Source organism: Nannobrachium achirus, assembly GCF_963921795.1.
Source record: "Nannobrachium achirus genome assembly, chromosome: 22".
Lineage (NCBI taxonomy): Eukaryota > Metazoa > Chordata > Actinopteri > Myctophiformes > Myctophidae > Nannobrachium > Nannobrachium achirus.
The window spans coordinates 53,638,659-53,652,475 of record NC_137829.1 but is presented as its reverse complement, the minus strand read 5'-3'; the positions used below and the strand labels follow the sequence as shown (position 1 = coordinate 53,652,475).

At 44.5% G+C, this 13,817-nt stretch overlaps 1 protein-coding gene across 1 annotated transcript in view; it reads left to right on the top strand.

Moving 5' to 3' along the window:
* The window catches only part of LOC308307685 (polyprenol dehydrogenase), a gene marked incomplete at its 3' end in the record, with an annotated part of 93,975 nt that overhangs the window by 75,615 nt on the left and 4,543 nt on the right, over positions 1-13,817 (top strand). Inside the window, exons 4-6 of the mRNA XM_080752951.1 lie at positions 3,973-4,074; positions 8,621-8,828; positions 10,480-10,687. Of these exons, the coding sequence (XP_080609077.1) occupies positions 3,973-4,074; positions 8,621-8,828; positions 10,480-10,687 (518 nt within the window). The remainder of the gene's footprint in view (positions 1-3,972; positions 4,075-8,620; positions 8,829-10,479; positions 10,688-13,817) is intronic.

Genomic DNA, 13,817 nt, shown 5'->3' with positions numbered 1-13,817 from the left:
GTTGAGAACTCTAGTGTCTAAAAGGTTAGACGAGTGTATTTGAGACTGAAAGGTAACCATGGCGACCACTTACCCCAACATTGAGCAAGGCACTTCAGCGAATCTCCTTTTGTAATTAAAGCCCTATATCATACAAACATTTAATTGATACATTTGTGTCATATTTTGTAAGTTTGGGTCCCGGACTCCCAGGGAGATCGAGTTGAAAACATTTGGGACCTGATTGAATGGATAACATAACAATGAGGACTGTCTTGTGTAGCTTAAGTCACTCCCAAATAAGTACGGTAGTCGTGCTTCCCTGGGAAAGTATTGAGTCTTATAAGGATTTATTTCCAAAGTTATTTGGAAATATGGATTTATTTGGACATAATTCCCCAGTTCACATTCTTTACTGAATGCCTCAAAATGTTTGTATCAACAGTCTTGGCCTGACAGACAGACCCATGAGACCACTATTATAAATAGGAGAACATAATACCTGGTGAAGTACACAGTAACAATATCCCTACTATGCAACGAGAGTTTAAACTATCACGATGATGTTGTGCTGCGGTCATATCAGGAGTCATCTTGTTACATGGACAGATACAGTAGATGTACCTCCACGTTAGCGTATGCATGCAGCCATTCAAGAACACGCACGCACGCACGCACGCACGCACGCACACACACACACACACACACACACACACACACACACACACACTATACACTCAAAAGGACACCAACAGATTGTTTCATATCCCATCCATCCATCTTAGTAACACATTCTAAAACGGCTAGTTCCATTCCTTGATTCTGATTGGCTGGGTGCCATGGTATACCTGAGACTGTAACCCATACCTTGAATCAGTTTATATCAAAGCCAGGTGCGTTATTTCTTTCCACTGTGCCGTGAGGCTGAACTAGAGAAGCGAGCGTTTGATTTCCTCTCAAATCCTGCCGTGCGGGTGCTTCTAAGCACCACCCGCATGCATAGGACAGTGACTGAATGGCTCCGGGCGGGGCTTGTAAAGGCAACAAGCGCCCTCTATTCTCCAGGCACCACTCGGCTGTTTAGCTTAGGTTGCTATGCTAGCGTTTTTGATGTGATACATAGCAGCTAAATCTGGATGAAAATAAACATGTGTATGGATCGAATATGGTTCTTAACTTCTTAACTCAGTTAGCGCCGGGCGACTTTACGAGCGACTAGTTCACTATGGCGTTTGGTGCCGAGCGACTCGGAGCGACTTTTATATAAAAGCATTGTTTAAGCTTTTAATATGTGTTTATAGACGGAGCGAAATGGTTAGCTTACCTCAGCTAATGTCCACACGTAAACCGTGAAAAAAAAGGATACGATTATGACGTCACCTTTAAACCAGGGCTTCCTGTTGACAACAGGCCTCTGTTAGCGTTAGCCTCAATGCAACCATCCGACCCTCACGTAGCTTCACTAGGTCGGATTTTGATTCTGAAACTTTCTGTGTGGCATCTATATACGTCCCGATGCCCATACCAATGGTGGTTTGAGACGATCAAGCACGAATTGAACAGTATTGAGCTGAAATGGTGACCGGCGGCCCGTCCATGTTAAGTCAATGAGGACCAAGTCAGCGTCTCATCCTGTTATGTGGATTTAAACAGGCTTAACAGGGGACCATGTCAGTGTATGGTGTATGGTGGTCTCTAGTGGTCATCTGGTGGTATGGTATGGTGAACGTGCATTCGTTAAGGTGGTCTGGTTAAGGTGGTCTGGGGGGATACAAAATAGCTATTTCCTGGCGTTATAAGCGCACATTCATATTCATATTTTGGAAATCTGGCCCTGTATGAGTTAACATGAGACTGATCTAACACAAGTGTTGTTTCCCTATTTTTTTTTTTTGCAAAAAGAATGACGTGACTTTGTAAACACACACTGGCTTCCGTAAGTCCCGTTCCTGGGAGTATACACCGGTTGAGAGGGTCGGAAACACTCGGCTGCGCCTCGTGTTTCCCAACGCCTCTCAGCCGGTGTATACTCCCCCGGTAACCACTCGCCTCTTGTGGCTTATTGCTTTAGTAACACACACACACACAGTAACACACACACATAACACACAGAGGTCCACAACGTTTACTGTCACATGCTCTGTGGGACTGTCACTGTGTGGGACTGTCACTGCAGACGCTGCTGTGTCCTCCTTAACCCATTTAGTGCTCCAGACATGAATGGGTTAAATGTGTAGCGTGCCGCTCGCAGGGCTCCATTACGCTCCATTGTCTTATTTTGAAGGCTAGAAGTCCATTGCGTAAATACTTCCTTTCACCGGAAGCGATCGTCATCAACATGCGGTTGTCTAATGGCCGATCGATGCCTTTCAACATGTGTTTTATTAGCGAGAATCTAATGCCATCCTTGGCTTTAAAAGTGTTGTTTGGAGATAATGGACATTAAAGATGAGATTCCCCGTCGGCCTCCATGTTAAGGGATTACTATTTTGTGCACGTGCATCCGTGATGATGATGAATCAGCGAGTCCAATCGTGCCAATCGTTTCCAACGGACCCTCGGGTAAGAACGCCAGCGTTACTCTATATACAGTACTTTTCGCGAGTATACTCGGGATCGGCACTGTAAATACTTGAGTATTTTTCACGAGTATACTCGGGATCGGCTAGAAATGAGTTAAGTGCACTACATGGTAGCAGTGGCCTGAAGCTTCTCAACCTTTTCAGGCCGTTTTCAGCTATTCAGAAATAGCCGATCTTCAGTACTTGTGTTTTTTTGGTCGGTGTGCCTTTATTATGCATGGTTTAAAATCTTCACTTCATCCGCGATGTGACACATTTCAGCATAGATGTTGCGTTATTTCAGCACCCCTGGACAGTGTTTCATAGCATTACTTACAATAATAATAATCCAGTGTTCTTTTTCTTTTCTCTCTGTTTGGCCAGGCTGTTGGTACCATGACTACCAACGGCTGCAGTCCCTAAAACCCATGTATTAATCTGGGCCTGTGTGTAATACTCTGTCTGTAATACTCTGTATGCAAGGTGTTAGAACATCTATACTACTGTCTGTAATACTCTGTATGCAAGGTGTTAGAACAACTATACTACTGTCTGTAATACTCTGTATGCAAGGTGTTAGAACAACTATACTACTGTCTGTAATACTCTGTATGCAAGGTGTTAGAACAACTATACTACTGTCTGTAATACTCTGTATGCAAGGTGTTAGAACAACTATACTACTGTCTGTAATACTCTGTATGCAAGGTGTTAGAACAAACAACTATACTACTGTCTGTAATACTCTGTATGCAAGGTGTTAGAACAACTATACTACTGTCTGTAATACTCTGTATGCAAGGTGTTAGAACAACTATACTACTGTCTGTAATACTCTGTATGCAAGGTGTTAGAACAACTATACTACTGTCTGTAACACTCTGTATGCAAGGTGTTAGAACAACTATACTACTGTCTGTAATACTCTGTATGCAAGGTGTTAGAACAAACAACTATACTACTCTGTCCATGTGACAGCAGCTTGATCCCCTATCTGTTACCAAACTAGCACATGATGGGGTGTGCGGTACGCTTTGTCAGCTTAGGAGGAGAAGGCATGAGGTTTAATAGAGAGTGTGTGTGTGTGTGTGTGTGTGTGTGTGTGTGTGTGTGTGTGTGTGTGTGTGTGTGTGTGTGTGTGTGTGTGTGTGTGTGTGTGTGTGTGTGTGTGTGTGTGTGTGTGTGTGTTACTCTGTTGTAGAAAAAGAGGGGCTCAGTGTACAGTAATAGATGATTAATACATGCTTTGATGTCTCGCCACCGAAACAGCAAGCTGAAATAATCCCTTTACAATGGCACTGGTGTGTGTGTGTGTGTGTGTGTGTGTGTGTGTGTGTGTGTGTGTGTGTGTGTGTGTGTGTGTGTGTGTGTGTGTGTGTGTGTGTGTGTGTGTGTGTGTGTGTGTGTGTGTGTGTGTGTGTGTGTGTTCCAGTGGAGTACCAGAGGTTGGACCTCTCCTCGTTGCAGTCGGTCCATCAGTTCGCCCAGAGTTTCAAGAGGCGGGACCTGCCGCTGCACATCCTGGTCAACAATGGTGAGTGACAGGCCTGTCAGCCAATCTCTGCCAGCGTGCCACGTCAGTAGGCGCGCGCGCGCGCGCGTGTGTGTGTGTGTGTGTGTGTGTGTGTGTGTGTGTGTGTGTGTGTGTGTGTGTGTGTGTGTGTGTGTGTGTGTGTGTGTGTGTGTGTGTGTGTGTGTGTGTGTGTGTGTGTGTGTGTGTGTGTGCGCGTGTGCGTGTGTGCATGGAGCATTTTTCTATTCCTCACTAGAGAAATAATTGTTTTATGGTTAAAAATGTTTTTTTCCCCCACTGTTCTGTTCTATGCTGACGTCACACAACAAAAAAAGCAGATCTACAAGTTTGCAATGCATCATGCTGTGACGCATTGTGAGCACGTATAGATCCGTTGTTTTCAGTGTGTTTTCAACACCAGCGGGGCAAAGGCTTGATGTTTTATTGTAAAAATAAAATGCAACCTCCGCCTCTGATTTCTCACATGTCCCTCTTCTAGCGCCACCATGAGGTTGCTTTTTGCAGACAACATACATGTGACCTGACAGTCGCTTATCTCCCGATGGGGCTTTTAAGCCGTGACATCATTTTGTAGGCAGAGGAGAACTCTGCCCCCAGAGCATTTTCTGTCCCTCGCTATTTCAACAGATCCGAGACAAAAATAACGACTAAAGTATAATTCTAACTCTTTCCTTTCAACAACAAAGAGAAGAAAAATGTGTAAATAGTAAAAATAGTAAAAAGATTCACGGAAACTGGGGGCAGAAATTCTCCTCTGCCTACAAAATGATGTCATACTTAAAGGGCCACTTCACCTCTGGTACAACCAGATCTTATTTTATTGTTGTTTGGGACACAATCAACACAATCCTGAGTTATTCTTTGTGTTCAATCTGTGTTTTGAGATATTTTAGTATTTCAGCTGTGCTAGTGATGCGTTTTGCATCATATGATGCAAAATGCATCACTAGCACAGCTGAAATACTAAAATATCTCAAAACACAGATTGAATACAAAAAATAACTCAGCATTGTGTTGATCGTGTCCCAAACAACAATAAAATAAGATCTAGTTGTCCCAGAGGTGAACTGGCCCTTTAACAGCCCCATTAGGGAGTCTTAAGGTCTTTGCACACAGGTGTGTTTATCCGCATGGACAAAACTGTAATTATTTTTTTTTTTTAAGAAAACAATGATTCTCTATGACCTCATGCACACCGGATCCGAATCAGCCGTGCGACGAGTGGCTGCGGCTGTGCGTTCTTTTCCCGGTCGAACCCAGTTTGATTCGTGCGTCTTGTCGCATGCGGTAAAAAAACTCATCACTCCTTTTATGACTCCTATTTGGATCCGCAGCGCCGATTCCACACAGCCTTGCACACCAAATGCAATGTGTTTTATTCATGCAGCAAACGGAAAGAAACGCAACGGTCCTTTGTGCAAAGGGCTTAACTGGTGTTATACTGTAAAAAACACTTTACTGGTGTTATACTGTAAAAAACACTTTACTGGTGTTATACTGTAAAAAACACTTTACTGGTGTTATACTGTAAAAAACACTTTACTGGTGTTATCTATCTATAAATGCGAGAAGTCTCTGCGTGTGTGTCTGTCTGTCTGTCTGTCTGTCTGTGTGTCTGTAATCCGCGTATCTCGAGAACCGTTCGTCCCACCGGCTTCAGATTCGGCGCGCGCGTTCCCCGCCGCGGCACGGAGTGCAGTGCCGGGTCTCGACTCGACCCGACGCGCGGTTTTCCCGAACCGGCGCGAAACGTTCGGAATCTCCTTATGCGGGGTTGATTGCGACCGTAAGGTCGCAGTTTAGTATGAAAACCTCCACCGGCCGTCCGTCGGTCACACGTGCGGTCGACCGCACGTCACACGTGCGGTCGACGTGTGATGAGGTCACGATGAGTCATCTATGCCCAAATATAGATTTCTAGGTCAGATGGCCCATAGAGTTTGTGATGTCAAACCTAGCAACCCAATATAAACAAACCTGATGTCAGACCTGAAGTATCCTTTTATACCCATATATGGAGATACAGAGATCTCCATATATGGGCATATTAGAAAGCCCATATATGGGCATATACGGATGACATCAGGGATATCCATATATGGGCATAAAAGGGACAAGGGCTTACAGTTAAGAGATCTCCATATATGGGCATATCAGAAAGCCCATATATGTTCATATACTGATGACATCAGGAATATCCATATATGGGCATAAAAGGGACAAGGACTTACAGTTAAGAGATCTCCATATATGGGCATAAAGGGACAAGGACTGTTACAGTAGATATAGAGATGTCCATATATGGGCATAAATGAACAAGGACTGACAAACACTGAGATCTCCATATAACCTATGGGAATATAAGGGACGAGGACTGTCAGCTTGTAGACCTATTTTCTAAATATTGTTGTACATTAAAAACTTGAAATGGGTCGTTCTGCATAGTACTTGGGATTTGTTGATGTAAATGTTCACATAGAGTGTAATAATTGGTAAAACAAACTTTTGGCCTATTTGTGGAGATAAGCGACCAACGGTCGCTTATCTCCCGATTAGGGAGTCTTACTGGTTGTTGACATCAGGCTGTTCCGGAGGAAATCGGCGCAAGCGCTGACTCATTGTGACATCACTTCATAAAAGGCTCTGACATCACGTACGCCACATGAGTCAACAAAAAATCTCTGAATATCTCCATATATAGCATATATGGGCATAAAATGGACGCAGAATCACAAAGATCTCCATATACGGGCATAAAGGGACACAGACAGACGGATACAGAGATCTCCATAAATGGGCATAAAATGGACGCAAATGGCATATATGGGCATAAAATTTACGCAGAATCACAAAGATCTCCATATACGGGCATAAAGGGACACAGACAGACAGATACAGAGATCTCCATATATGGGCATGAAATGGACGCAAATAGACAGATATCTCCATATATGGGCATATATGGGCATAAAATGGACCCAGAACTATATCTGCAGTGATCTCCATATATGGACATAAAATGGACGCTGACAGACAGACAGATAACAGATATCTCCATATATGGGCATAAATGGACACAGGCAAACAGATGGTCAAAACGGGTCCTATGACAACAGGTATAATGGGGTTTGCATTAAAGGGCGGGGCATTCATTCCCTATTTACATCGTTCCCGAGTTGGCCAGGTCGCCGACTAGACGCTGGGCCGCCCAGCTTCTAGTACTATAAAAAACACTTTACTGGTGTTATACTGTAAAAAACACTTTACTGGTGTTATACTGTAAAACACTTTACTGGTGTTATACTGTAAAAAACACTTTACTGGTGTTATCTATCTATAAATGCGAGAAGTCTCTGCGTGTCTGTCTGTCTGTCTGTGTGTCTGTCTGTAATCCGCGTATCTCGAGAACCGTTCGTCCCACCGGCTTCAGATTCGGCACGCGCGTTCCCCGCCGCGGCACGGAGTGCAGTGCCGGGTCTCGACCCGACCCGACGCGCGGTTTTCCCGAACCGGCGCGAAACGTTCGGAATCTCCTTATGCGGGGTTGATTGTTGACATCAGGCTGTTCCGGAGGAAATCGGCGAAAGCTCTGACTCATTGTGACATCACTTCATAAAAGGCTCTGACGTACGCCACATGAGTCAACAAAAAATCTCTGAATATATCCATATATAGCATATATGGGCATAAAATGGACGCAGAATCACAAAGATCTCCATATATGGGCATAAAGGGACACAGACAGACGGATACAGAGATCTCCATAAATGGTCATATATGGGCATAAAATGGACGCAGAATCACAAAGATCTCCATATACGGGCATAAAGGGACACAGACAGACGGATACAGAGATCTCCATAAATGGGCATAAAATGGACGCAAATGGCATATATGGGCATAAAATTTACGCAGAATCACAAAGATCTCCATATACGGGCATAAAGGGACACAGACAGACAGATACAGAGATCTCCATATATGGGCATGAAATGGACGCAAATAGACAGATATCTCCATATATGGGCATATATGGGCATAAAATGGACCCAGAACTATATCTGCAGTGATCTCCATATATGGACATAAAATGGACACTGACAGACAGACAGAAAGATAACAGATATCTCCATATATGGGCATAAATGGACACAGGCAAACAGATGGTCAAAACGGGTCCTATGACAACAGGTATAATGGGGTTTGCATTAAAGGGCGGGGCATTCATTCCCTATTTACATCGTTCCCGAGTTGGCCAGGTCGCCGACTAGACGCTGGGCCGCCCGCTTCTAGTACTATAAAAAACACTTTACTGGTGTTATACTGTAAAAAACACTTTACTGGTGTTATACTGTAAAAAAAAAAAGAAAATGCAAAAAGGAAGGTGGACTCAAGTAAAGAATTTGAAATGTGCGTGTGCGTGGGTGCGTGCATGTGTGTGTGCATGTGTGCGTGTGCGTGTGCACGTGCACGTGCGTGCGTGCGTGCGTGTATGTGTGTGTGTGTATGTGTGTGTGTGTGTGTGTGCGTGTGTGTGTGTTCCCAGCGGCCGTCATGCTGGTTCCCGAGGGTCGTACGGAGGACGGGTTTGAGCAGCACCTGGGGGTCAACTACCTAGGTCACTTCCTGTTGACCTGGCTGCTCTTGGGAAAGCTGAAGGATTGTGGGAAACGCGGTTCCTGTTCCCGCGTCGTCACCATCTCCTCCTCTGCCCACCGTGTCGGGGAGCTCAGGCTAGATGACCTAAACAGCAGGTACCCTAACCCTAACCCTAACCCTAACCCCTAACCCCTAACAGCAGGTACCCTAACCCTGACCCTAACCCTAACAGCAGGTACCCTAACCCTAACCCCTAACCCTAACCCTAACAGCAGGTACCCTAACCCTAACCCTAACAGCAGGTACCCTAACCCTAACCCTAACCCCTAACCCTAACCTTAACCCTAACCCCTAACCCCTAACCCTAACGCTAACCCCTAACCCTAACCCTAACCCTAACAGCAGCTACCTAGGGTGACCACCCGTCCCGCATCTCGCGGGACAGTCCCGAAAATTGTCCCGCGTCCCGTAAAACGGCACTGATGTCCCGCGAATCAAAGACATGGAGAGAAAAATGGGGGGGGATTTGTTTTCACAATATGTGACACTCATATGGAGCATAGGTCTTCAATCTCTCATACTGTTGGACGCACCGAGACGAGACGAGATCAGTCTCTCTCTCTCTCTCTCTCTCTCTCTCTCTCTCTCTCTCTCTCTCTCTCTCTCTCTCTCTCTCTCTCGCTAGTCGCTAAGCTGTGCTGTGCGGAACGCACCGTGCGCACGCACTGCAGTTGTTGTAACATGGAGAACAAGTCCAGGAGAAGTCTGCTTGTTGTTGTTAGTCCCATACATCATTACAGACTGTTTTTAGACTGGCCATAGCAGGCAGCGTTAGCAAGCAACAAAGCCAAACGTAGCGTAGCCCCCAGCCAGAGTGTCAGACACCCACTAGTCTCAGTGACTGACTGACTGAGTGGAGGAACAACTTATGGTAAGTGTTGCCATGTCGGATTATTATAAGCCACGTTGAGGTTGTTTTTATGTAAAGTTGCTTGTAGGCTAAATAATGGTGGATGCGGTGGTGAGCTTGTAGATCGGTTCGGCCACTTTCAAATAGCCGACGTATATACTGTAGGTTTAAAGACCTCACGTGGCCTATATTCTTTAAGCCTTGTTTTCATAGACCTGGTTGCTTATTCCTCTCGCAAAATTTGGCAACACAGTGAACACACCCGTCTATTTTGGTAGTAATGAAAACTTACAGAGGCTATTTGCTCAAGCTTGTAGCCTACAATAGTATCTCTTGTTGTGTGCAAAACAATTTGTTCATAAATAAAGCACTTTGAAACTGAAGACGATGGCCAATATTGATGATAATGTATAATAATAATTATAGAAAAGAAAATCTTTTTTCCCACACACCTGAAGTTAATGGTCTTTATACATACCAGTGCTTCTCAGAGTGGGGCAGGGCATTCACCAAATATTTGAATATTCGAATATCAAAGTCACTATTCAACGTTGTTCACCGAAAGTCGAATATTCTCTTACTTTTATTTCTTTATTGTTTTCTCTTTAAAAAAAGATAGGAAGTCATAAGAATGAGTTGTCAATGCCCCTGGTGGATGAATTTGTACTCAAGTTAATGTACTGACCTCTGACCTGGCATAGCCACACTGATCAGGTGTTTTTCAATAGTTAAAGAATTAAAACATTCTAAACAAAATATTCCCTCTTTCTCCTGTGTGTGTGTGCACGCTGTGCGTGTGTGTGTGTGTGTGTGTGTGTGTGTGTGTGTGTGTGTGTGTGTGTGTGTGTGTGTGTGTGTGTGTGTGTGTGTGTGTGTGTGTGTGTGTGTGTGTGCAGTCAGTGCTACTCTGCCCACGCTGCCTACTGCCAGAGTAAGCTGGCGTTGCTGCTCTTCTCCTCACAGCTGCAGGCGCGGCTGGAGGCCCAGGGATCCGCGGTGAGCTCGTGTGCGGTGGACCCCGGCATGGTGGACACCGCTCTCTACCGCCACCTCTGGCCACCCCTGCGCCTGGCGCAGAGCGCCGTGGCGCGGCTGCTGTTCAGGGTACGGCATCGATTCCCCATTTCGGTTAATTGCGACCGTTCGTTGCAGCTAACTATGAAAACCGGCACATCTTGTCCACGTATCCGGGTATCTCTGGAGGTCACGTCTGACACTGTGGTTCCCCTGACACATCACTGTGACATCACAGGTCTATGGTTTGCAGTGATGTCAGGGGAACCACTCTTAACAGAATGGGTTTGCCGCTCTGACATCACGCTCTGGCTTCACTGTGATGGCACACTAACAGAATCCCTTTTATGCCCATACATGGAGTTCACTGATGTCATCAATATTAAGCCCATATCTAACAGGACTTCATATGGGGAATGCCCATATACGGAGGCCACATCGGCCACATACCACACTAACAGAATCCAGATATGGTCAAGACAGATGGCCAAGACAGCGCATATATGTGTGGCTGGTTCTACAGAAAGGGATCTCCATGTATGGGCATAAAAGGGTATGATGTCAGATCAGATGTGATAGACATCATAGGGCTTTCACATGACGAATAACTGAGTAAGCATGTTTGGGCTCTCACAGCATATCTCCATAATACAGTACATGGATCTCCATATATGGGTACCAGGTCTCCATTATGGGTAACTGGTCCGATATACATCACTGGCCAGAAGGCAAATAATTGGCGCGACGGTCGCATGACGCCCTGAGGCGTCTTACTAGTTTCATAGATTATAAACTGACGAAATCATTTCATCAACTACCTTTTTTTAACTGACGAAAAGTTAAAATTAAGCAATGGTGACATATTAGTGACGTATTAAAGACAAGTTTCTAAATAAATGAATAATAAATTGCCACTGTGGTTTTACAGACGTTTTCCCCCTTTTTTTTAATACTTTATTGAGTCAGTCAACATGATAATTTCATTGTCCATTGTTTCATATATATATGTCACGGTTAGATAGAGAAACGGTGAGATAGAGAAACGGAGCGCTTGTCGTGCGTCGCGGGGCGGAACAAGCGGTCGCTTTGACCCACAACAACGTCGCGTCGGCAGGAATGATAGCGCGCACCCCACGGAGGTTAGGGTTAGGGTTAGGGTTAGGGTTAGGCATAGTTTTACTGAGGTTAGGGTTAGGGTTAGGGTTAGAGTAAGGCATAGTAAGCTAATGGCTAAACACAGCCGAGCTGGGCTAGTAAATAAACGAAAGAGAGTCGCAAACGAGTGACGTCAGCGCCTGCACTAGTGAATGGCTGACTGGCTGTTGTCGCCATCTGGTGGTGATTGGTGTGTGGTGAACTACAAAACGAGCGCTCTTACCACAGTCTCACTGAGTTACCCAAAATGACTGTAACATATATATATATTCTTTTTACATGTCATGTCCCCTTGTAGACATTTTGACCCATTTTTTTTTTACACGTGTACAAAAACCTGTCACCTACATAACAATCATAAAAAAAAGAAAGAAAAAAAAAAGAAAAAATACATAAAACAAAACAAAGAGGCTTTTTTGCTTGATGTTTGTGTCTGAAAAACGAAAGACGTTTTCCCCCTTAATTCATGAAATCTGTTCAGTTTTTCCACCTGAGACGCCATCTGGCTCATTATGAAAGCTTGTGTGTTTTATTTTTTATTTTATTTTTTGACTGGTTGCAATAAGTTTGCAGCCTCATTCAGTCATGACCTCAGTGTGACTAAGGATGTTTGGTACCAGACCGTCTCATCAAGATGATTGATTTGGCACCAGCCATTCTCAATAAGGTTATTATTTTTACTGTCTCTGTCCGTCCACCCGTGTGTGTGTGTGTGTGTGTGTGTGTGTGTGTGTGTGTGTGTGTGTTTGTGTGCGCGCGCGCCGAACAGCTAATCTCTGGCACCGTTGACCCGATGGCACCAAAACTGTGCGCACACATAATATTACTCCTACAGATTATTTTTCAAATAATCACGCAAATCGGCACACAATATCTCTATAGTCATGTGATCAAGATGGATGAAGCCTCGTTCAAATAACTAAAATATTTTGTAAATTTTAGTTTTTGTTGTTGACTATATTTTTTAATAGCCTTGCACCAGATGGATTTCCATTCCCAGCACATCCCCCCAGTCTCTTGTGATGCTGTGACTGTGAGGAAGAAATTGGAAATCTTATCCCAGACTCAACAGATCGATAAAAGTGCCTGGCGGCATGGATTATCCACAGAGAGTCACAGAGCTCTCAGGTGAATGGATTAGCCACAGAGAGTCACAGAGCTCTCAGGCGAATGGATTAGCCACAGAGAGTCACAGAGCTCTCAGGTAAATGGATTAGCCACAGAGAGTCACAGAGCTCTCAGGTAAATGGATTATCCACAGAGAGTCACAGACCTCTCAGGTAAATGGATTAGCCACAGAGAGTCACAGAGCTCTCAGGTAAATGGATTAGCCACAGAGAGTCACAGAGCTCTCAGGTAAATGGATTAGCCACAGAGAGTCACAGAGCTCTCAGGTAAATGGATTAGCCACAGAGAGTCACAGAGCTCTCAGGTAAATGGATTAGCCACAGAGAGTCACAGAGCTCTCAGGTAAATGGATTAGCCACAGAGAGTCACAGAGCTCTCAGGTAAATGGATTAGCCACAGAGAGTCACAGAGCTCTCAGGTAAATGGATTAGCCACAGAGAGTCACAGAGCTTGTTCAGGAACAACATGTTAATTCACAGGAGCGAATTCACAAATAACGCTGAGCATCGTCACCTTACATCGCTTACAGCTTCTGTCCACACAACGCCATTCCCAACCTATCAGCTGTGAGCTTGTATATCTGCTATTTTCACTAAAGAGATTTTGGTGTAGAGAGAGAAAAGGTGGTGGGCATGGCATTTGGATAGATTTCGGGCATTTTGTTCATTATCCATTTGGACACTCTTCAGAGTAAAATGAACTCTTGTGTGAAATGAGGACATGGCTTGAATCAGGATCACAGTAGGGATAGTTTATTAGATCTTAAAGCATAGGATCACAGTAGGGATAGTTTATTAGATCTTAAAGCATTGACCTTATAAGTTTCAATGCTTTCATTTAATTAAGAGGCTACTAACGAATGACTCAGTCTGTAGAACACACCGTACACAGACAGGCTCAGGGACATGAACACGTCTCCTTGAGTTACATCTGCATA